Source organism: Salvia hispanica, chromosome 6 (assembly GCF_023119035.1).
Source record: "Salvia hispanica cultivar TCC Black 2014 chromosome 6, UniMelb_Shisp_WGS_1.0, whole genome shotgun sequence".
Lineage (NCBI taxonomy): Eukaryota > Viridiplantae > Streptophyta > Magnoliopsida > Lamiales > Lamiaceae > Salvia > Salvia hispanica.
This window is the reverse complement of record NC_062970.1, coordinates 3064190-3089910: the sequence shown is the minus strand read 5'-3', so window position 1 is coordinate 3089910 and position 25721 is coordinate 3064190. Positions and strand designations below refer to the sequence as shown.

General features: G+C 34.8%; 2 protein-coding genes and 1 pseudogene across 3 annotated transcripts; 2 read left to right on the top strand and 1 right to left on the bottom strand.

Moving 5' to 3' along the window:
- Positions 1-266: 266 nt before the first annotated feature.
- On the bottom strand, positions 267-8083 carry LOC125193191 (annotated as a pseudogene).
- A 9700-nt stretch (positions 8084-17783) lies between these two features.
- On the top strand, positions 17784-20809 carry LOC125194428 (monogalactosyldiacylglycerol synthase 2, chloroplastic-like). Its single transcript, XM_048092630.1, has 9 exons — positions 17784-18013; positions 18177-18458; positions 18965-19137; positions 19217-19378; positions 19459-19600; positions 19687-19911; positions 19987-20049; positions 20141-20215; positions 20295-20809. Exons 2-9 carry the CDS (start codon positions 18195-18197, stop codon positions 20556-20558), a joined length of 1368 nt encoding a protein of 455 aa, XP_047948587.1. The 5' UTR covers positions 17784-18013; positions 18177-18194; the 3' UTR covers positions 20559-20809.
- Positions 20810-21458: 649 nt separating this feature from the next.
- LOC125194426 (bifunctional purple acid phosphatase 26-like) lies at positions 21459-24885 on the top strand. 2 transcript variants are annotated; one of them, XM_048092628.1, is made up of 10 exons: positions 21459-21561; positions 22047-22220; positions 22369-22569; positions 22753-22864; positions 23094-23320; positions 23635-23773; positions 23864-24084; positions 24165-24286; positions 24374-24535; positions 24637-24885. In XM_048092628.1, the coding sequence occupies exons 2-10, from the start codon at positions 22056-22058 to the stop codon at positions 24698-24700; spliced, it is 1413 nt and encodes a 470-aa protein (XP_047948585.1). In that variant the 5' UTR covers positions 21459-21561; positions 22047-22055; the 3' UTR covers positions 24701-24885. The 2 variants fall into 2 exon arrangements, with proteins under 2 accessions (XP_047948585.1, XP_047948586.1); XM_048092629.1 differs by having other exon boundaries at positions 21460-21561; positions 24646-24885.
- The last annotated feature ends 836 nt before the right edge of the window (positions 24886-25721 follow it).

Here is a 25721-nt window from a genome sequence, read left to right as displayed (position 1 = left end):
CATGCTTCATCAATCTCGGATAGATGCCCCTACCAACCTTCTAGCATCATGCTCACTTGGGTACCCAAGAGAGACAGGAATGGAGTTTCATGCAAAAAAAATCAAATTTACACTATACTAAAAATGAACAAACTTCATCAATTTAGAAGAGATGTCCCTTCCAGCCTTGAAGCATTTGTGACCAGTCATGCATTGATGCATAGCTCTTTCCTATCCCATGGTATCCAAGAGAGACAATTTGGAGGCACATGAAGGAAAATTCAAAATACAGTACCAAATTCAAATTATATTCAAACTAAACAAATGTTTCCCTTGTTGATATAAGGAACAAAAGCATTTAGATTATTGATCCACCTTTCTAGGCACACACATTTAGGAACTTCACATTTCTAACATTTGGTCTTTGAATGTTACAAATAACAACAATGGACAGGACAAAACTGACAACTTACAAAAAAAATCCACCAATCAAGCACCAAACAAAGCTTATGAATACTTTTAGTTGAAAATATGGCCTTGAGAAATAGGAATACCTAAACCAAAAGAAACCACCCACGCTTTCCTTATTGCCCAGTCTCCTATTGAGGCGCACCAGGGGGCAGTAACCGGCTCGCCTTCTTGGGCAGCTTCTCCAGCACCGTCCTCACAGCTCCCTCCTCCGACTTCCCAAACAACTGCTTCCTCAAAACCTCATGCAAGAGTCCAAACAACTCCTTCTTCAATGCCTCAAATGCCAAATCCAGCCGCTCCAACTGCTCCATCGCGTTCTCATTGTACATGAAAAGCCCGTAATACAGATCAAAACTATCACCGGACGTATTCTCCACCAAATCCAACAATGTTTCATATCCCTTTGTGTTGATCGGCGTGCTCTCCAACTGCAGCTTCTCGAGTATCCTCCCCGTCGTGTGTGTGATGAACTGCGTCCCAGCCGCGTACTTATCATGCTCCTCGCAGCTCATCTCCACCATCCTACACCCCTCATTCCTGAAAATGTCCAGGAAATTCTCAACCCTAGCCTGGCGCGAATCCTCACCCCCAATTCTCACCTTATCAAACACAAACGGCAAATTCTTCCAACTGTGCTTCCCACTCTCCGGTCCAAACATCGGGTGCGTGCAGAGAATATCGAAATGAGGCGGGAGAACTTGGAGGAAAATGTTTTTGGGGAATTCCTTGACGGATAAAACGTCGACAAACAGAGTATTCCGTCTCAGGCGCTGGAGGGGAATCGATCGGAGCACGGATTCGGTCGAGATGATGGAGGTGCAGATCACCATGACGTCAGGGTGCAGCTCGCAGAGATCGTGCGGATCAGAGACGAAAGCGGCGCCGATCGACTCGGCAGCCAAGAGGTGATTAGAGCGCGAGTGCGCGTAGACTATGTGGCCCTGGCGGACGAACGCCTTGGCGAGGAATTGGCCGAAGTTTCCGAACCCTATGATGGCGATTTTGAGCCTGGTGGACTGATTCAGGCGCATGACGAGGCGCGCCTCCAAGTCGTAGGGCTGCGCGGCGTCGATTGCGCGGACGCGGAGGCTCCGGCAGCGGGAATGGTGGTGATGGCGGCGGTGGGGATGCTGGAGAGGCGAGAAGAGGTGGACATTGCGGTGGAGGAGGCGCGAGGTTCCGGCGATTGCGGATTGCGCGGCGGGAGTTGACTGGATTGATATGGACGAAATCATGGGCGGTGACTTGTGGCGTTAGTTTCAATGATTGAAAAAGGAATGCAAGGAGAGGTGAGCGTGGCCGGCGCAAGGGTGTGGCGGTGCAAGGCGGCGGAGGCGCTTCGATTTAGCTGCGGCGATTTGTTCCACAGTTGAGGGCTGAGATTTTATTCAGTTCAATTTTTAGCGTTGAATAGTTGTTGATTTCATTTATTTTTAGCTGTGCTCAATCATTGCTGTAAAAGTAAAACTTCCCGATATAATGAGTTATTCCTTTTTTCCATTTTAGGAGTTCCAATGGAGTTTAGTATGAATTTTAAAAAATTAAAAATAAATACTGAAAAAGGTGGAGATAATTTAGTATAAAAAATTTTAAGTCTAAATATTTCATAATTGATACTCTCTCCTTTTCTTCATGATTGAGTCAGTTTATTATTTCGGGAAGTTTCTTCATAGTTGAGTCGTTTCCTTATATAGTAACTTTTTCTTCTCTCTTACTTTACTCTCTCTACTTTATTCACTTTATACTTTATTTTCTCTACCTTTTTCTTTTCTCTTACTTTTTTATCTATTTATTTAACACACTCAATATTCATTTCTAAAACTCCGTGCCGAAAAATTTCGTCTTAACTATGAAAAAACAGAGGGAGTACGTTCCATTAAACCTCATTTAACACTATTACTTTCTTTTTTTTCCTTTAGAAAGGCAATTATGTATTCTCAAGCAAATGTTCACTTTTTAGAAAGCATCTATGTATTTATTTTCAAACGAATGTTCATTGGTTAAGTTAAAACAAAATATAATAATGAATCGTGACTAACAAGATATAAAAACCACAGTTAAACCTTAAAATGGACAAGCTCATTATGTATTTGTCATAAGGAATATAGGTAAGTTGAAAAGACACTAGAAATCTCGACCAATTAGTTAAAACCACTAATTTATGCTTCTTCAAGACTCAGAGTAATGAATACACACAGTAACTTGGGAAGAAAAAGAGAGGAAAACTGAGTAGCAAAAAATAAAATCCAAAATAGGCAAAAGAGGATTTAGAGAGGTCCTTCAGTAATAGTGAAAGAATATGTAGAGGTGATATGACAAGATTAATGGGAAAAATCTCCTAATAGAAGAGAGCAGAGCCCCCAAGCAGAGAATAAATAAGTATTATATCATCATAGTTTCAACATGAGATTACAAAATGGGGGGAGAGGCCTTCTTCCATGTCTCTCTCTGCTTAGTTTAGAAAAGCTTGAAGAGCAAACCACCATGGGCAGCAAAGAAGGGGGCAAACACCAGCGACTCCACAGCCATCAGCTTGATCAGGATGTTCAGCGATGGCCCGGATGTATCCTTGAGGGGATCCCCCACAGTGTCCCCGATCACAGCTGCCTTGTGCGCGTCTGATCCCTTGGGACCGAGTGAGCGTGCATGGTCAGATACACCAGCCTGCCATCATCAACATCATCGTCAGTCAACCTTTCATTCAAATTTACTAGTTCATGAAAATTTAATTGCATCGAAATGAAAGAAGTTGTCAGAGTTATACCTCGATGTATTTCTTGGCATTGTCCCAAGCTCCGCCTGTGTTGGATGCGGAGATGGCAATCTGCGTTGTGTAGATGGGAGACGATTAGTGTTGCATTATATAAACATTGGAATAGAATATTATAAGAACGTTTAGTGGCATTACTTGGACACCGGAGACGAGGGATCCAGCAAGGACTCCAGAGAGAGTTTCGACACCGAAAAGAGTGCCAACGATGAGGGGTGTAAGCATGACAAGAGCACCAGGGGGGATCATCTCCTTGATAGATGCATCAGTGGAGATCTTGACACAAGTTGCATAGTCAGGCTTAGCAGTTCCCTCCATGATACCGGGAATGGTGTTGAATTGTCGGCGCACTTCTTCAACCATCTTTAGAGCTGCACTGCCCACACTCTTCATCGTCATGGCCGAGAACCAGTAAGGAAGCATAGCACCAACCAGCAATCCGATGAATACTTTAGGAGTTAGGACATCTACGGTTGATATTGCGGCACGGCTTACAAATGCACCAAAGAGGGCAAGAGACACAAGAGCAGCAGATCCAATGGCAAATCCCTGAGAACACAAGCATAAGCATGAATGCACTGTTAAATATAAGAGCAATATAGTGAACTATGCGTGTTGATGACAAATTAGGTCATGAACAAAGCCCAGAAATTGTTGAAAAGAACTTTATTAACCTCAAAAGATATTGTGCTAGTTTAACCAGTTTTGGGGAGAGGCAAGAAAAAGGGTAAGACAGCTTACCTACAAGAAGGGCCCTAAATGGCGTTTAAGTCGACAAAATGTTGCAGCAGTTCTAATGAATAAATGAAACAAAAACCAGTGATACAAAGTTGCATATCTGTCGCATGCTCATTAAAGATGATAGTGCAAAAATAAAATAAAAATTTGCAAATGCAGCAAACTGTAATATATGTCAAATATGCATGTGGGAGTGGTTTAACTTAAAAGTAATCATTTCATTGAGACATAGAGTGGAATGTAATCACCTTTCCGATAGCGGCCGTGGTGTTTCCTGCAGCATCAAGGGCATCAGTCCTCTCTCGGACTTTGTGGCTCATGCCTGCCATCTCAGCGATACCTCCAGCATTGTCACTGATTGGTCCATAAGCATCAATAGCCAGACCAGTAGCTATAGTGCTCAGCATTCCAAGAGCAGCAACTGCAATTCCATACATAGCAGCAAAGCTAAAACTGACAAAAATGCTAACGGCTATGGCAAAAATTGGAATTATAACAGATTTGTATCCCAATGCAAGGCCAAAGATGACATTGGTAGCTGCTCCTGTACGGCATGAATCAGCAACATCCTGTACTGGGCTGAAAATAAGGAGAAAAATGAAGTCACAATCATATATATTCAAAAGTTTTGCCATAACTAGACAAATCATTCTGTAAAGATACCTGTAAGCATTGCTGGTATAGTATTCTGTGACAAAACCAATGATAAGGCCAGCCCATAAACCAACACAAACGCATAGGAATAATTGCCTGCAGTCATATGAGTTTCACGCTGGTTCAAAAATTTGAGGGAATACGCTCAAGACAATGATATAAATGTATATATATACATATGTAGGCATTTATCTTTATAGAAAAGTGACTGAAAAAAATTTAGTGTTTACTTAACTTATAAGATTCAGATCAACAATCGCAAACGATAATAAGCAAGTGAAAACCAGATATCTAACTTACCAGCTCTTAACATCTTTCTGTGATCCAAAATCAAATATTGTGAAAGAGGACGGAAGGGCGATCCAGCTGACCAAGCCTACTCCAAGAGTCATCAATGCTGTGGAGATTATAAGTTGCTTTTTGAGTGCTGGCTCAATTTCTTTGACAGCCTTGACCTCAAAGAAATCAGTTGCAAATAATGTGGTGAGCAAACAAACAAGGATTCCAACAGAGCTGACTAGCAGAGGGTATAGCATGGCAGTAAACTCATGGTTAATCCCAAAAGATGAGATGGAAGCAACAACAAGTGCCGCACAGGAAGATTCTGCATATGAGCCAAATAGATCGGACCCCATACCGGCAATATCCCCGACATTGTCACCAACATTGTCTGCAATAACCTGAACATTTTGAAAATATAAGTAAAAGATACTATAATAAAAATAATTTAACAAATTTCATTTTGATGTCATCTTACTGCAGGGTTTCGGGGATCATCTTCTGGAATGTTCCTTTCCACCTTGCCAACAAGATCTGCCCCTACATCAGCAGCTTTCGTGTAAATTCCACCAGCAACTCTGCCAAACAAAGCCATTGAAGAACCACCAAGTCCATAACCAGTTATAGCCTCAAATAGGCCTTCCCAGTCATCACCAAAGTACAGCTTGAAGAGGTTGATTGCAATAAACAAAACCAGTAGACCACTTGCGGCAAGGAGGAAACCCATCACTGCACCAGATCTAAAAGCAACAATGAAAGCTTTCCCCACACCTTTCCTAGCCTCTAAAGTAGTTCTAGCATTGGCATAGGTGGCAATTTTCATTCCCAGGAACCCCGAAATTAAAGAAGTTATTGCACCAAGAAGGAAAGCTACAGTGCTAAAGATAGCTGAGGCAAGAGCAGGCTTGCATAACTTGGTGGCATCAAAGGTGCAAGCTTTAGCCGCTGTACTGAATCCTTCCACAGAGCCGAGGAAGAGGAAAATCAAGATAGCAAAAGCAACCATGAAGATACCAACATACTGGTACTCGGTAAATAGAAACGATGTTGCACCTGTGAAATAGCATCTATGCATCAGAATTAGCTCACCCCAAATGAGGACAGACATATTCAAGAATGCTGAACAATTAAGTATTCAAACTTTAATAACATAATTAGCAATAACATTGATCTTCGCCCAGCTTAACTTTTAAGGATTCAGGGACAACAAAAAATGGAAACTAACAAGATCAAGAGTTTATAACATGCATCAGTTACCCAACTTATTGCCCCCATTGAACACATTGAAGGTATTAAGAACAATGTATTAAACATTGTAAATTTCTATATTACTGTTTATGCTTCAAAGAAATTACTTAGTAATTTTATAACAAGACTGCATCTTGATACCTAAAAAGAGAAACTACTAGAAGCAATGCTGATGCATATAACGTACTGAGCATGCCTATGAGTTCTCCTTCTAAAGCTAATAAGTTGTTGAATTTATTTTGTCAAGCTTTCTAGAAGATGCTACAGTATAATATTTTTTCAGAGAATACCAAATGTCAGGTCATTTTCAAATAAATTGTTGAATTGTTTGGTCAATATAAGCTCTATCTTTTCAGTAATGGAATCAAATTTTATGCAACTTTGTGTGTAAACAAAAAAGGGTGGAATAAATTTCGTACAAAATAATTAAAAAAGAAACAATTAACAAATGTTGTTATACAAATACAAATATTTTAGAAGATACCGTAGAACCTTAAAGGCTATCTCAAATAAATCCATAACTACATAAAAGTGAATTTTCAGTAATTTCAAAGGGAAATAAAAACTTTAATGGGAAAAATTATACAAGTAAATTTAATGGGGGAAATGAAATAATATAATATATAATACATTAATGAATTGGAAAGGAAATTAGTCATTCAAGAGGGAAATAAAAAAAACCTTTAGCTGATAATTTACATGTTAAAATTTTAATTGCAAAAAATGTGGCCCGAGGAATCAATACCGAGATAATTTAAGAAAGAATTTTCAAATACTTGTTGAAAAGTATTACACATATCAAAATTAATTTGGTGCAAAATAGTACATGAAAGCACCTTCCATTTTATCACGGTTCCATATTTGACCCACCATCAAGATAGTCGAGCACAAAGCTCGATCCTACCAATTTCACTATTGCATTCATGCCTCCACTCATATACACAATCATTATACAGATAGGGAGGCCACACAATGATTAAGCAAAATACAGATGAAACAAACAAAAACATAATGTCATTCTTTTTCATAGTGGCACCACAAAAAAGTTACTGTACAAAAAAAAATATCCCCCCATGTGATGTATTTATACTAAATAGCTTCTAGCTTATACCACACTCCACACCAACCAGAAAAGTATGTGCAATTTAAGTATGTAATTCAACTATGGTGAATGCATAATTAATCACACCAACTACAACTAAATTCCGAAGTCTCCGTTACACGTGTCATTAAATAAATCAGCTGAGTAAACAGTCACAATTGAAAATTAATATGGGCGAGAAAAAGAGATCTTTTTGAGATCCCACATCTCACGCAACGCCAATTTTTTAATCAATCAAATGTTATGAACGCCGACCGGAACGGAAAATCAGAGCAGATTTTTTTAATCGCAAAAATAGAATCCTAAGATAAGGTAGAATTGACGCAATCTAGCGCAAAATATCTCCTCCTTGAACACAGGAAACAAAATCAGAATAAGAAATAAGCGAAAATTGAAAGATCTGAGGTGAAATTCAGCAAAACACAAGGCGAAAGCACGATTCGAAGGTCGAAGAAGCGCAGTAGTGAATAAAAATTGGGAGAAATGGTGAAATTGAGGACCTTCAGAGATGGCGGCTTGGATTTCGGCGCACTTCTGGACGACGGCGTGCTCGGAGACGCCGTCCTCCTCCTCGATGAGGGGCTCGGCGAAGCCGTTTTTGGAGTCGGAGTGGGATTTGTCGGTGGAGACCTTGACCTTGGAGACGAGGAGCCATTGGACGAGGGCGAAGGCGATGCCGACTATGGCGCAGAGAGGGATGATGACCTGAGTGGCGAGATCTGGGAGGAGAGTGGACTCAACCATCTCTGCGGAGAAAAGGGGAGGAAAATCTGGTGGAGAAGAAGAGTGTGAGGAGAGAAGATGAGGGAAGAGAGAGTGTAATTTATGAGTGAGGGAAATAGATAAAGGGTGAGATTTGGAGGGACTTTGGCCTCATTAGATTGCTTTTATTATTTACTAAATCATATTGTAAAAAAATATTCATCTAAAATATTGAGAGCAATAATCTGAACTAAATTTTTGACATTTGATTTTAATTGTGGCAATACACGTTTATTTTTATGATAATAGTATTGTTTGAATGAACAATCTAATTCGATTATAGTATAATGGAGTAGTGTTTTTGTATAGACTTTGAACTAAAATTATAGTGACCTGAAATATGATCGTGTTTCAAATAAAAATCTAATAACATTTAACAAACATATGAATATTCCATTGAGAAAGAGGAAATAGGGTATTAAGAAATAAATAAAGTTAAAGTGTGTTTTAAGAAAATAATGAAAAATGACAAAAAAATCTGGAAGTATTATAAAAATACCTCAAACCCCTTTAAGATACAAAAAATGAAAAATAACAAAATTATTTGGAAGTATTGTAAAAATACCGCAAACGTAAGTAAGTATTTCATCACATATATCTGGTGCTAGTATTGATTTTTTTTACAGATTATATTCACCGGATTTTTCTTTTTTATTTTCCTTTTTCTTTTTTATTTTTCCTTCTCTACTGTTTTTTTATTTCACAGTTGTTTCAATGTTTGTTTCTTGCATTTTGAAAAAAATAATAATTTTAAAAATATTTATGTGCACACCGCCGTTATTTTTATCACTTAAAATTTTTATTAATGTTATTATTATTTTTAAAATTCGTCTTCGGTATTAATTAATTTGATTTTATTGAATAAAATACATTTACATAGAGTATGGTTTATTGAATATTATAACTAAGGAAGTATGATAAAGTATGAATATGGGGAAGTTGAAAGTGAATAAATCGCTAATGCTACACACACATGGATAGAAATTAAGAAGTAATGAAGTACTACTACCAAAAAATTATGGCTTAGGGTATTGATAAGGTTATTCAGAAACTAATTTTAAATTGATTGTATCGACTCAATTAATTTGGAGTGGATTTTTCTTTTGGAGTAGCTAAATAATGCTGAAACTAACAAGGTTATTTTAATAAGTATCCATAACATTATTAAATAAATTAATAAAATTAATTAAGAATATTTATACACACTTATCTTCTCCCATAAATTCTAAATAGAAATTATGGCTATTTATTTATTTTCACTCAATATTTTCATCAAAATTACTTAGAAGCAGGCTAAGTTGCTTGATATTTTCATTAGTTATTAATAGTTAAATTTTTTTACAAAATCTATATCTGAAAAAAATATAATAAAAAAGTATAATATTTATTAATAATTTTCTTAGAGAATGTCAATATTGCTATTTAGATTTTCATTTATGAAATGGTGTAAATTCCTTAAAAAACGTAACTAATTGCCGCAAATTTAAGAAAAAATTCTACAAGATCGATGATAAGATAACTTACTGCTTCGACTTTCTTTGCATATGAGTGAGGGCAACATAGCTTGGTGAACGCAACTTCATATATATGTTCATCTCTCTCTACGTTTTTGGGAGGTGCGAGTCTTACCTTGGATTGGATTGGATTGCTGCCGAGTATTGTATTTGTTAACATTTTTCTTTGTTTTCCGTGTTAGTGTTTATGCGTTACCAAAGGTTCTTCTCAGTCTGCTTAAAATTTGTAATGAGTATTTGTCTTCGTTGTTGTTTATTATTCTTTTATGGCACGTCATTCGCGACTAGCTTGTTAAATTCTTACTCACGCTATCTTTAGTAGAACTAGCCTTTTTTTACATAAAAAATCCGTGGTTTTTTTTTTTTAAAGGAAATCGCACAATTGTTATGTGCAAGTGATTGTGTATAAAATTTATTTCATGTTTTCATGCAATTGCTCGTAAATATAATTAAAGAAAAAGAAAAAGAGAAAAAGAAAGGGAAAAAAAAGGCAAAGAGCTACATTATATTATTAGCCTTATTCGGTATGCTCCACATACCATATTATAAAATACTATAAAGTTTTTAGAAACATATTCATTTCATTATAACTCTCTTATTGCACCTTCTAGAACCTAAAATAGAATCTAAGAACCTTTTTATTCTTAGTACACCTAAATGCGTGGAGTCATATCTTTGTAAAATCATCATATCCTTTCTTCTCTAAAAATGAGTGTCTAGGAATAATTATGTAATCTTTATATTCTACAATCAAAATAGGAAACAATAATAAAAGCAATGCCTTCCCTTTTCTGTTTACTGGTTAACGTCCATGCCAGATCTCATGTCTTAAATCACCAATAATCTATATTTCAATCATGAATATTAGGTATTGATGAATTAGTGAGGTTAGTTAAAGAGTTTACATCTCTTGACCACACCTCTGCGTGAGATTAGTTCAAAACAAACAACATCAAATTAATAGTATATGAGTGGTGATTATAATACTATTAGAGCCCAAATTTGATCCAGGTCCGGAATGACCTAGTTTTGATGCCGGGTCCAAGATGACCAAAGTTATAGGTTGGACCAATAATGACCCGACATTGAACCTGCGAAGTTCTTGATATGGTCTCGGCTTGAGGGTAAATTTGCTGAGTGCAAATTCATACCACATCAAAAAACTATAAGACAAGCGAGTGACCAAACAAACAATATTAAACTAATATGATGTCGACTATCAATAACGTTAAATTTGTCGAACATGAGATATTCTTGATATGGTCTCACCTTGAGGGGAAGATTTAGTTGCATGGATTTGATCTATAAAAAAGAGAATATTAAACTAATACACGATCAACTATTCTAATGTTAACATTTACATGATCTAATCCACAAACTATGTTTGAAGATTCCAAAGATTGATTTTTTTTAGCGGTATATATCACTATTATTAATAGTAAAATGCAACTTAATTAGTAAAACACGTTTATTTTTTAATTTTCAAAATTACAATAATTATTTTCATGGAAATAGCTACCAAACTTTATCAAATATCAATAATATCGATTCTTAATCCGACATGTGTCCGCGTGCGATGGTAATCAATGTTTCCTAATTATTAGAATAGCGACGAATATATGCTTAAAAGGTGTCAAATCCCTTTTCCACGATGATTAGGAATTTAAACCGCAGCTATTTTATATTTCAATCAAAATTAATCGACCGGTAATTGGCATGATATAAATCAACATCTACTTTACTTTAAATTATTCTGCAATCGATTTGATTTTTAAGTCTTTTAACTCTCCACCCTTTGCCTTTTCTTTCTTCTTTTACTTGATCTTATTGTTGTTACATGCTTTATTACATTATACTGTTTGTAACTTTTTTCTTTATTTTACAATTGGTATTATTATTATTATTATTATTATTATTATTATTATTATTATTATTATTATTATGCACTTTATACATTATAGTAACTATTTATACTTTATTCTTTATTTTGCTATTGGTCAATCCAAAATAGTTCTATACATAATACGCTAGAACTAGTTAACATTACATATATTTTTGTGTAATAAATACTATAACTAGTTAACATGTACATATATTTTTGTGTAATAAATAGTGTAGATCGTGTTTGTTCATTTTATTATGGATTTTAGAACAATATAATATTGGCAAATTGCACATTTTCCATCTATACTAGGGCTTGTTAGCTAATAAATTGTCATATTACTATGAGTATATTAAAATAACAATAAAATTAAATGAAATACAAATTTGATAAATATCTCGGCAAGCCAACAGAGAATTCACTAACAAAGTAAGAATAGCATGAAAATCAGTTACAAAATAGCAATCAAACAAAACACAACTAACAGAAAAAATATATAAACAACAATATAATTAACATAATGATAGAAAATCACATGCCATAGTAGTATCTTTGTCTATAACAACCCAACAACCAAGCACAAGAAAAATACAACAACGCTACAATACTAAGCTAGACTTAATTGTTAGATCCTTCCGAAAATATGTAGGCAGTAACAACTAACCACGGGAAAAAGGCAGCAGTAGCACAATAACTTTAAGCTAGACTTTAGTTATTAGATCCTTTCGAAAATATGTAGGTAGTTATAACTAATCACGAGAAAAAGACAACAACACAACAACTTTAAGCTAAACTTTAATTATTAGATTCGTCTAAAAACGTGTGAATAGTAACAGAGAATCTCTTATAGGAGTATAACAATAGAACATTTATTATTTTAGGCTGGATTTTAGTTACTAGATCTGCTTGAAAACGTGTAGGTTGTTAACAAATGCATGTTTCTATATAAATTGGGAATATTTAGTTTAGAATATCGTAAATAAAAAATTTAAAGATTTAATTTGGTGATTTGAAATTTATAATTGGATTAATTATTTTAGAGAAATTTATACTCCATTTAGTTCAGCCAATATACTGAAGATTTTAAATATGAGGTCATGCCATTTCATTAAAAAGCAACTTAATTATATTTATGTTGAATTATTTGATTTAATTGAGGGATATAACTTATAACTTATAAGTAATGCAAGTGATGATGAATTAACTTGAATTAAAATATTCAGTAACAACCCGAAAATAATTCAATGGTGACAGTAGGGGACGCCAAAATCCATTTACCAGTCGGTTAATCTATTAGATGGAAAATAAATAACTACGACTTTGATAGTATGAAAAAATTAAATACTACCTACCTATCTATCTATTAAATATGTAAATGCGGCACGCTTGGATATAATTTATAAATGGGTAAATATTAAATATTATCCCAACTCAATATAGATTACCTTTGTATTGAAGTTTTGAAACATTGGGTATCTTACACTTATGCTTACGCTGAGACACATTTAATGTAGATTTAAACAATAAACAATTGATGATTAGTTAATATATTACTCCCTATATTAGTAAATTAAAATAAATTCGGAATAAAAATAGTTGGTATGGAATAAATGTGCTTGGACATGAATAAAAAAAAGAAGCATCCTATGCGTTTAATAAAGCCAGCGCACAATTATTTATATTCCATAAATATGTATATGTCAAGCACAATTTTAGGAATCGAATTTATCTAAAAGGATATTCTTATCCGAATCTTCTCTTTCATCCACATAAAAAAGTTGTATATTTTAAAAAAATAAATTACTTTGAATCTTTTTTCGTTTTTATTCTTCTTGCGAGGAGATAATATTGGTGAATTATAGGAATATTTGAAAGGCTCGTAGCTCTCACGAGGTCTATTTCGATGATAGAGAGACTATTTATCTCACGAGAAGATAATATTTCTATATTATTTATTCTGTTTTTTTTCATAATTATTTTCTATTTCAAATTTATACTTTTACTCTCGCGTGTCAAGCTTAAAATTTTCAAATTAAAAAGAGTCAATTATAGTTTAATTATGATTTCAATTTTGGACCTTTTTTTTAGCTCTCCTATTTTTAATTATTCTGAAATAATGTAAATTTATCTAACGTTATCCCACATTAAAAAATTGATGTGTCGGTATCTGTCTTTTTTTGCAAAAAATGAAGTAAACATGTACAAAGTTCGGAATATATCAAAAATAAATATAAGGTTGAATCAGTGAAAAATTTTGTTGTTTAAACAAGGTGAAACACTACTAACCTAATTTTCTATAAAAAGAAAAGCTTGCTTAAAAGAGGAAAAATATTGACCTAATATGTAGTTCAAAATAATGCATATGGGAAAAATATATTTTTCGTGGTGGTGACATGTGTCGGATATTTTCCCAATAACATAGATACATCACATATGCTTTATTCTATACAACATTGTTTCTTTATTTTATACATATATTCAATTAAAATATCTTCAAAATTATTATTAACATAATTCATTCTACAAAACTATAATTCACTTTCCCTATAACTTTAAATGACTGAATAAAATAACAAATTGAGCGTTGGTTTCATGCATATTATAAAATTAATAATATTAACAATATTTGAGGTAATAAAGGAAAAATAAAATGTATAAAACAAAAATAAATTAGTGTTAAAATGGACAACACTTCCTAATGATGTTCACATGAAATATGTAATACTATTCTATTAAAAATGCCAATGAATATGTGAATTATCAACGAAAATTATATAAATCGACGGTGAAAAAGGCAATTAATTAATCCCAAAACTAATTTAATTTATTAATTAATAACATTAATTTTAGGGTTTAGGTGTGTTATCAAGTAGTCGCATTCATGGTGAGAAGGAAGTGCCAAAGGTGAATTTATAAAATCATAGCTGTTGAGTGGTCACTGTGGAGCCCATTTTTGGGACACATTCTGTTGCTTTCAATTAATTAACCAATTTTTATTTTCGAGATTTATTATTATATGTCACAATAATAATATTTTCTCAGATCTGTATTCATGAGATTTAGATAGATATGGAACGCAATTTTAATTTCGAAAGTGTAGTATCGAAGCAACAACTTTGTTGGTCTTCTTACTTAGAGACTACTTGTGTGTAGATTAAGTAAAATTATTTTATTTATCCTATCTTTTAGTACGCAATAAACGACTCATTTTCACTAGCATGTGTATTAAATTTTAAAAATATGAATTTTACAAACGTGTAGTGACTATATTGAGAGATATCAATATGCTTTATAGTTTCAATATATGAAAAGAAAAAATTGAGAGTAGCATAATATTATTTTTGAAAAAATAAATTATTTGAATATAGTTTGTAAGATAGTTTTGTCTTCAACGACATAGTAATGTGTTTCAATGTATACAGGTTTGTCCTCTTTTATTTGGATTTAATTTGATAGGTTAATTTTATCACAAAACTTATAGTATGAAGTTAACCATCAGTATTTTCATAACAATGACAGTGATAATAATAATGAAAATAACAATCACTAAGTCATTATAAAGATTGATTGACTACACATAAAAATTAAACTACACATCCCATTAAGGTTTCTCCTAAAGAATAAATTATAGGAGTATAAATTATGGTTTTTTCTATTTTAACTTTTGGGTTTTTATATAATCAAAAACTTTTTTTAGGAGAATTTGGTTATCTCTTCCAATTTATATATGTAAAACAATAATTTATCTGATACCAATTTTAATATAAATAATAAGTCTAATTCTTTCTGATAAATTTATTTTATAAGTCTAAATCATCTATTTATTTATTCTCATGTCATTAATTATTTACTACTCCTACTATAAAGCGTAATAAACAGACAAAGAACTTACAATATAATTTTATTTTATAAATCTAAAATTCCTGTATGTCAAGTTGCAATATAAATTAATAAAATCACCTTAAAATGCGTGAAATATTGCTGCTAAAATCCAGACATCATTAAATCACAGTGGGCCGAGTCCACCTGTACAAACTAAACAGAATCATCTCTATCATTAATTTATTCATCCAACTTGTGTATCTATCAAAAGCTCAAAATTGTTTTCCCAATCGGTCTATTATTATTTATTTATATATACTATTGTTTATTTCTATAACCATAATTTTCATGGAAATAAAAGGTGTGATAGCAATATATCACAGGCATGTCACTTTGAAACTAAGATTTTAAATTGTGTATCTTTTACGTGGTTGTAATTTAATTGTATAAAAATAAGTATTACTCAAATCGATTTAATTTTATTAAGTAATTGGTTGATTGGCAGTCTTCCACCAAATGGGTTCAAATCTTGGGTTGGTTGGTGGTGCTTTCTGTTTCCAGTTGTATGATACAAACAAAATTTGTTGAGATTTTCAAGTTTATTTTAATCACAACAACACTTTTGAAAATTGTAATCCCTAGTGTTTTTCCAGTGCCAATAACATAATAACCCATTCTATTTTTAGTATGACGAATTATTTTCCATCCTGCAATTTTATATAGTATAGTCAATTACTAGTATTTTTAATATATTTCTTAGTTGTCTCATAGTAAATTTTTTTAGATGCTATATTTCTTTATTTACAAATATAATATGTATATGCATAAATAATAAAGACACAACTAAGTAAATTTATTAAACGACGTCGTTTAAGTATTTTGTCCACAAAATATTTGTAGTAGTAAAATTGAACATGAGAACTGCTATAGCCTATAAGTGTTACTCTCTTTGTTTATTTTTGTTGAGTCATATTTTTTTTAGTCATCCTAAAATAATTGAGTCATTTTTTAGTACTATTAAACTTTATTCTTACTATCTCTATCCATCTCACTCAATTTTCTCTACTTAATCTCAACACTCACTTTATAAATCTCTATGCAGAAAAAATGTCGTAATTGAAAGTGGAACGAATGAAGTATTAATTTAATAAATATGTGACTTTTATATTGGCAATATGCTATCTTTGTCCACCAAAATTAATATTGATAGTAAGTGTTTTAATACAAAATTAGCGAAGTAAAAGAGATAAAAAAAAAAAATTAAAATATAGTTATTAGAAAATGAGTTTCACTTTGTTCGAAAAAGAAACCTGGTAGTACTATAACAAATAAGAACAATTTTAATGACTAGAGAATATAAAATAATAAGACTATTTTTGCAGACAGAAATGATGTGAAAGTGTGAAACTTTCATTCAGCTCAAAATATAGCAACAATTGGTTAAAGTCATTGAATTAAGAACCTTTATTTACATTATACCCTATCCAATTTCATCTGAGTCAGCCCAATAATATGTATGGGCCTTCAATCAGTGCTTCACGTCTCTCTATGGACCAAAACCCAAATTAAGTGTAGTATGCCCAAACCAAAATCTGAGTAGCCAAATCCATACATTGCAATGAATGAACCAATATTATAAATATTCATATTCATATGGTAAATATTGTTAAAAAATAAAATATTTGTTAGTCCATTCGATCTCGTAATCTAACAATTAGATTAATGTCATGTGTCATCCAATAATGTAAATTATTAGTCTAATAATATAGCTTATCACAATACTAATAGATGTGAGGATCCTAATATCACCCAGAGAACTTATGTGCATTTATAATAATACAAGGATTGGATTATCATCAAAATTAAACGCAGACCTTCACGATCGAATGAGTTATTTGTTGTCACGATATCCAGGATTTCTATAAATATAGGAGGGATTCAGTTTTATCACCCAGAGAACTTATGTGCATTTATAATAATACAAGGATTGGATTATCATCAAAATTAAACGCAGACCTTCACGATCGAATGAGTTATTTGTTGTCACGATATCTAGGATTTCTATAAATATAGGAGGGATTCAGTTTTGTTAATTGATTTAGCCAGTCACTTCAAATCTTTGAATCTATCAATAGTTTTAGGATATTCTAAAGTTTCAATTTTATGAACCCTTCCTCTTCGGTCAACAATAGCTAAATAAATGCAGTAATAATTGGACCAATATTACAACTCTTTACGCTTTATTTCATGTGTATTTTGTTTATTTTATATGCATGGATCCACTAAATTATAGTACTAGTATTCACCCAAAATCTATTTATTTAATTTTTTTTTCTATTAAAAGTGCAACAATATCCTTGCATGGTAGTGACTAGTTAGTGAAGTACAAATTTCTTGAAAAAGAAAGCAAACTGTTATAATTAGAACAAAAAAAGGAAAAAAAAATGGTAGGAAAAGGACAAGTCTCATCTGTGTGACAACAATTGGAAAGTCAAAAAATGTATTGATGTCTTGAAAGCCAATCACTTTCCCCTCATCACACAACATTGTTTAGCCTAAGAAAAAGATCCGAATCTGCCAATGAACATTCTTCTACAAAACTGCCAACTTGCTCATCTAATGGCTCATAATCCCCACCAAAATATTCCCTTTTGGCATAATTCCAGCATCACAAATGGCACCCTTTTCATTATTTAACCGAAAATAGCACCCCCTCTCTCTCAGCAAGTGCTGCTGGGAAGCCAACTCACTGAATTTCTTAGGGTTCTTGGCTTTGTTCGATTGTGTTTAAGGTAAAGTTTGAATCTTGCATAAGGGTTCTCAAAATCTAGGCTTGTTTCCAAGGTTTGCCACATTTATTTTGCTATTTGCAGTTTCTGTTTGGAAAGTTTCCTTCTTTTATATGTGATCATGTGAAATGTGTATCCAATTAGCCCTTTTTACTACTTTTTGTAGATATAATAGAGCATATATATGGTGATGAAGGCTGCCTCGCCGAGGGAATCTATAAACAAGGTGTTTGAGAGGGTTGGGGTGCATAGATTTGGTGTTAGGAGCAGCCAAAAGAGGTGTAGACATGAATATGGAGAAGAAGATGGCACAATGGAGCTGCAGCAGATTGGTGCTGAGAGGACCAAGAATGTGCTGATTCTCATGAGTGATACTGGTGGCGGCCACCGAGCATCGGCTGAGGCCATCAAGGATGCTTTCCGGCTAGAATACGGGGATCAATATAGGGTGAGTTGATTCAATCAGATTAATTTGATGGTTATGTGCTGTCTCAATCACAATGCAGCCTTGGTGTTTACTGCCACTGTTTGAAATTGGTGGTTTCTTGAATTTTGAAACATGTTTTTAGGAGGATTTTGTCATAATTTGGAAAAATCAAATTTTGTAGTGGTTAGGATCTTTGAAGAACATTAGAGTTATGTATCATAATTGGAAGATCAAATTTTGGCAATTAGGCCTTGTTTTATGAAAGAACATTGTAAATTAGTGTCTTTTCATTGTGGCTGCATTTGTCTTCCATAGAAGCCTTCTCCCTTGTTTACTTCGTATTTGTAAGCTGAAACATTGATGATCTCGTGTTCTTGATCCGCTGCTGTCGCAGTTCTGATCACACAGCAATTTCCTGGTTCATACAGTATATATTATGGATCTTATTGAGTGTTAGGCCTGATAGAAAATTGATAGTAATCCATTTGCAGCATTGTTCGCGCTTATCTTTTCCGTGTGTTTGTAAGGTTTTCATCAAGGATGTGTGGAAAGAGTACACTGGCTGGCCGTTGAATGACATGGAACGGCAGTACAAGTTCATGGTCAAACACGTGCAGCTTTGGAGCCTAGCGTTTCACAGCACCTCCCCAAAATGGATACATTCCGTCTATCTCGCTGCCATTGCTGCATTCTATGCCAAGTAAGTCGCGTCTCTTCTCTTCTCAAATTTAGGAATTCATAGGAGCATTTCTAATATACGCGCGATTTCTGTTTTCAAGGGAGGTTGAGGCCGGTCTGATGGAGTACAAGCCGGATATCATCATCAGTGTCCATCCCCTGATGCAGCACATCCCGTTGTGGGTGCTCAAATGGCAAAAACTACACAAGAAAGTGGTCTTTGCTACAGTCATCACAGACCTCAACACTTGCCATCGTACATGGTAAGAAACGAGGTTTCATTTTGGACGTATTCAGTACCTGTGCTCGAAATCCCCTGACAGGAGGCCGTTGCCTTGTTAAGGTTTCATCCATCCGTGAACAGACTGTACTGCCCCTCGGAGGAGGTGGCAAAGAGGGCTTTGCTTGATGGTCTCCAAGAGTCTCAAATCCGCGTTTTTGGCTTGCCCATTCGACCTTCTTTCGTTCAAGCAGTTTTCTCCAAGGTGGATAGCAATATAGCTTCCTTCTCATGCTAAATTCAAGCCACATTCTTGATCTTGAATTCAAACATTCCTGTTTATGATTGTAGGATGATTTGAGGATAGAACTCGAGATGGACCTGCAGTTGCCGGCTGTTCTGCTGATGGGGGGCGGAGAAGGCATGGGGCCGGTTAAGGAAACAGCAAAGGCTCTCTCAGAAGCCCTGTTCGACACAGAACTTGAGAGGCCGATAGGCCAGCTGATCATCATCTGTGGTCGGAATGAGACGCTAGCTTCCACGTTGCAATCACTCGAGTGGAAAATACCCGTCAAGGTAACTAACTAACTAACTAACTAATTAACTAACTAATGTAACTGTTTTTGAGCCAAAATTCTTGCTTGAATTCAGATCAGAGGCTTTGAGAAGCAGATGCAGAAATGGATGGGTGCTTGTGACTGCATTATCACAAAAGTACTGCAAAATTCATCTCTCTTTTACCTTATAATGCTGAATTCAAGCATGATAGTTGACATTCTCACGACGTGTATGTGAATATTGACAGGCCGGTCCAGGTACCATCGCGGAAGCATTGATACGAGGCCTTCCCATTATACTCAACGACTACATCCCCGGACAAGTAAACAAAACCCCAACATCTGTCTCTTGTATTCTTTTAAAATATCTCCCATTTCTCAGTGGTGATTCGGCAATGACAGGAGAAAGGCAATGTGCCATACGTGGTCGAGAATGGGGCAGGCGTGTTCACCAGAAACGCAAAGGAGACTGCAAGGATAGTGGCTGAGTGGTTCGGGGAGAAGAAGGAGGAGCTCCATAGGATGTCGGGAAATGCTCTGAAACTCGCGCAGCCTAATGCAGTGTTCGACATTGTTAGAGACGTGCACGAGCTAGCCTGGCCGAGAGGCACTCTAGCTAGCGCTCCCTATGTGCTGACACCGTCGCTGTCGAGCTTGATCTGTTAGAGGAATTGTTGCAGAATGTACAGTATAATTAAGTTGCATCAAGAATGATGATATTCTTTGGTGATGAAGAAGAAGTTGATAGGTAATGTGTGTAGGTGTGGTTTGGGATATATGAGTGTTGTGTACATTCTTTTAGGATAGAGTACTTATTAGAAGAGTTACTGATTTGTTGAAGTTGGGGGTTCAATGTTAGCTTCCATTTATTCACAAATTGCTTTCATCTATCTTAGTATTCTATCATTACAACACAATACTATGTCTCTTTCTTTGTCAAATTCCATCAAGTGCATATATTCTTTACTTCCATCATCCCTTTATAACAATATACAAGTAGTTATTATAAAAATATATTTATCAACAATAAATTTAATAATAAAGTTTGTGCACATATATGGAATATGTGTGTGTGTTGTGTATTAGAGAGCAGACGAATACTATATGCACCCCATAAAGGGTATGGTCACTCTTTATAACACGAGTTTTAATAAAAGTGACGTTAAATTTCTAGTTTCTACTTTTGAAAATAACTCTATCTCATCTCTTTCTACGTTAAACTATTCAATTATATTTTTCTCTTTATTTTATTCTACTTAACAATTCCATCTAAAATCTCGTATTATTAAAAGATATGGTCACAGTGACTGGAGTGACTGGAATGGAGGGAGTAGTAATTATATAATTGAGTGGATAATTGTAATTGAACATGTTGAACTGAAAGTCGATATTGAGTGGAAAAATTGAATAAAAATGTTTTGAGATAGTAAAGAGAAAGTAATGTGTATGAAAGAAAGAAGGCCGAAAAATAATGGGATCGATGAAACATTCCCATGTCCCCGCATGGTCTTGCCACGTGGAAGATGTTTCTGCAGTCTCAATCATTTTCCCTAACGTGCGCCTCTAAATTGCGCCCGCCTCGGAGTGTGAACTGCTGACATTTATCTGTTCCTCACCACACAAATGCACAGAGTTCATCATCAACGCACTTCAAAGCTAGCTATTGCAGGTGTGTGTACATTCTCGTTCTTATCTCATAATTCATTCATAGAGTCTAATCTCTGAATTAAAACATGTTATCCGATTCAAATCTCAATCGATCAATAATTACTTGCGCAGAAGCTAAACTAGTGCATTTTTGAATTAATATGTGTGATCCTTGATTAAATCAGTGGAGTTTCTGCCCGAGTCATGTGAATTCAGTGAGAGAGTGAGGTTTCAATCTATAAGATTTTGCGTTTTTGTTTACGGCGAATTGTTTTATTGCAATATTGAAGCTACACTGAATTGAAGAATATATGCAACTTTCTAAATATGAGGTCATCCTTACTTAATTAAGACTATAACTCTATAATTGGAGAAGGAATTGGGATTGTATCAGCAGATCATCGAATAAAAATAGTCGCTGTTTCATTTGTACGGTATTTGTTGGTGAGTTTTAGAATCTGCTTCTGGATTTGTTGCACATGCAAAAATGATTAAGACCGTTTTCAGGAACAAGCAATGCTGGTTGAACTGCTGCTTTTCTCATCAGTGCTGTTGAGCTGCATTTGCAATGGCAATGCTGGTGTGACTAGTGCTTTTGTGCGTAATGAGTGGCCATCAGTTGATGTCGCTTTAGACGATCAAGCTATTGCAGTGCCTGAAGGTTACAATGCACCTCAACAGGTAATCTCTGGATTTCTGTATTTGTTGTGTGTAATGTTTAGTGCCTAAAACAGTTGATTCTTCCATAGTTTGTACGTAAAAGCATAAAAAGTCGATGCTGAAATTCATGACATGTTTACGCTATTCTGATAGCACTTTCCTTCTTCAGGTTCACATCACACAGGGCGATTATGATGGGAAGGCTGTGATCGTTTCATGGATTACAGCTGATGAGCCAGGCTCTAACAAAGTTCGGTATGGCTTATCAGATGGAAAATATCATTTTACTGCAGAGGGAGTTATGCAAAAGTATACCTTCTACAACTATACATCTGGATATATTCATCACTGCCTACTTGATGATCTTCAGGTAGCTATACATTAAGTTGTGTAATTACGGGTGGCAGTTGGATATTTAGTAATGACACAGAGATGCTAGACTAGGAAAATACACATGCTTGCCTTGATATTATAGATGTCAGATACACAAGTACTTACCCTAAATTTTGTTCCGACTTCAAAAAGTTGAAGTAGGTCTTTTGAATCATTGCAGTATGACGCCAAGTATTACTATGAGGTCGAAGCTGGTAATTCTTCTAGAAGATTTTGGTTCCGAACACCACCACCAATTGATCTAGATGCTCCTTACAGATTTGGAATAATTGGTCAGTATTTCTTTTGACACATTTTAAGTAGCGGTTGATAATTGGATTCATGTAAGTTTTAATCATCTCAAATTGTGATGACCTATGTTTGTTTGCCCTGGTAGCAACCATTGACTTATATTTGCACTTGCACTATTCTAGAGTGAGTTGTTTCAGATATTATCCATAGATGTCTTGTAAATTGTTGATCGAGAAATGCTCAACTCTACACAATCTATTGTCAATTCAGGTGATCTTGGGCAGACATACAATTCTCTTTCAACCCTCGAGCATAGCCTCCAGCTTGATGCAGAGACTATCTTATATGTTGGAGATCTTTCCTATGCTGATAGGTACAAATATCATGATGTTGGTGTCCGCTGGGATTCTTGGGGCCGTTTAGCTGAACGTAGTGCAGCATATCAGCCATGGATCTGGGTAGCTGGAAACCACGAAATAGAGTACTTCCCTTACATGGTAAAACGTGGAACAAAGCCTTGTCAAATTGTTCCTAATCTATTGTAGATATTTTAACTGATTGGCGTATTTTCTTTACTGATTTCATCTATTCCGGTTCTGGCTTCTTGTATGAATATACTGAAGAATGTTTATTATGTTCACTCTCTGCTAGTTCTTCTAAATATTCCTTCAGTCACCTTATTTCCAATCACTGCACTCTCCTGTCATAGTTATACAGCTATGGTCTGTGGCAGTCATGATCTGGACAGACACAACTACGTTCATGATTTGATGATCTCGGCTTGTGACCTTCTTCTTTTCCTGATGTTCAGGGGGAGGTTATTCCTTTCAGAAATTATGTTTACAGATACCCTACTCCTCATCATACTAGTGGAAGCAGTAATCCCCTCTGGTATGCAGTGAGACGGGCGTCTGCTCATATTATCGTCCTGTCCACCTATTCTCCATTCGGTGATCTCTACTTTTCATCATTCTCACTTGGCCTTCCCAACTCCATCTCTGTTTGCAAGGCTTAATCTTCCTATATTTTCATGATTGCAGTAAAATACACACCTCAATGGTTATGGCTAAAAGAAGAGTTCGAAAGGGTCGACAGGGTGAAGACTCCATGGCTCATAGTTTTGATGCACGCCCCAATGTACAATAGCTATAACTCTCATTTCATGGAGGGAGAAGGCATGAGAGTTGTGTTCGAGAGCTGGTTTTGCCAATACAAAGTTGATGTCGTCTTTGCTGGCCACGTCCACGCTTATGAGAGATCGGTTTGCCTCTTATCCAAGTGCTACAAAAAAAAAACTTTCTACACAACGAATTTGCAATAACAGACTCTTTCTTGTCTCAGTACCGCGTCTCAAACATAAAATACAACGTTTCAAGTGGCACTTCGTATGCTGCACCGGACAAATCAGCTCCCGTTTACATCACTGTTGGTGATGGTGGAAACAAAGGGGGTCTTGCTACGAGGTAAATTTGCAAGGCATCATGATGCATCATTCAACATTCATATGCACTTTTATTTCACTGAAAGTCTGAAACATCAATGCATTGCAGCTTCAAGTATCCCCAGCCAAATTACTGCGCGTTTCGCGAAGCCAGCTACGGACATTCTACGTTGGAGATTAAAAACAGAACGCACGCGCTTTACCATTGGAATCGGAATGATGATGGGAAACGAGTTCCAACCGATCAAATGGTGCTGCACAACCAGTACTGGTGAGTTCATAGTTTCATGATATTTATGTTTTGTTGCAGCATTCATATGACTACAGTTTGTGCCTGATAATATGTAAAAGCTTAACTATTTTTGGCTGGAGGTGTTGCAGGAGATCAAATGGTCGCAGAAGGACAAAGAGGAAAATCAATCTATATTCTAATTAAGCCTGGATTTTTCATTTTATCAATCGAAATAATCAATTGACACCCTTTTGATTCGAATATTTATTTATGAGTAGTTTGGTACTGATAATATTTGTGGCCGGATCAAAGTTGCAACTTGTAGCAGTACAAAATTGCACATACAATTATCGTATACAAATTGATTATGAGCCCCTTTCTTATCGAAAGTTGTAGACAAATTGATTAAAATGAGTCCTCTTCTTATCGCAAGTTATATACATTATCGTATAAAACCTACTGTACATTTATTAGTGCAACTCGCGAGTTGTATACAGTCGTGCACAAGTTGATTACAATTGTCGTATAAGTACAACTTACATTTATTAATCCATCAATTACATAAAATTAATGAAATCACTGCATAATTTATTATTCTAAAAAGTATTAGCTGCCTCTAAGATTTGAATTCAAACGAATTTATCAAGGAAACATATTTGGTGGAGTATTTTTTAATGTATTAGATGTATCCTGCATGTGTACTACAATTCTCGTCTCGAAACTTTAAAATCACCGATTTTAGTGCAAAATTAGTAAAGTAATAAAAGTAAGAAAAAATTATAAAAGTAAAAGTTATGCAAAATTGTACTTTATCTGTCCCATAGTAGTGAATGCATTTCATTTCGACACATATATTAAGAAAAAGGTGTACTCCTAATTTTATCTGTTCCATAGTAGTGAATACGTTTCATTTCGACACATATATTAAGAAAAAGGTGTACTCCTAATGTAGTACAATATTCTTCCGTTTCTGAAAATTTATCACTTATTTCCATTTATGTCAGCCATTTTCACTAAAAATAGGACTCCATGCCACTAACTTTTTAAACTCACTTTCTATTACATCTATTAAATAAAAAGATACTTCCTCCGTTCCGTAGTCATAGTAGTTGAGACATTTTTTTTCGGCTAAAAGATTAAGAAATAAGTGTGTAATAAAATTGAGACATAGCTTTTGGATACAAAGATTAAAAAATTGTGTTGAAAAGTAGGAGAGAGGAATAAA

Coding starts and splice junctions, on each gene's coding strand:
- LOC125194426 (XM_048092628.1), top strand. CDS start 22,056: ATGCTGGTTGAACTGCTGCTTTTCTCATCAGTGCTGTTGAGCTGCATT. Junction 22,221..22,368: donor GTTACAATGCACCTCAACAG/GTAATCTCTGGA, acceptor TTCCTTCTTCAG/GTTCACATCACACAGGGCGA. Junction 24,287..24,373: donor AAAGGGGGTCTTGCTACGAG/GTAAATTTGCAA, acceptor AATGCATTGCAG/CTTCAAGTATCCCCAGCCAA.
- LOC125194428 (XM_048092630.1), top strand. CDS start 18,195: ATGGTGATGAAGGCTGCCTCGCCGAGGGAATCTATAAACAAGGTGTTT. Junction 19,379..19,458: donor AACACTTGCCATCGTACATG/GTAAGAAACGAG, acceptor TGCCTTGTTAAG/GTTTCATCCATCCGTGAACA. Junction 19,601..19,686: donor TTCAAGCAGTTTTCTCCAAG/GTGGATAGCAAT, acceptor TTATGATTGTAG/GATGATTTGAGGATAGAACT.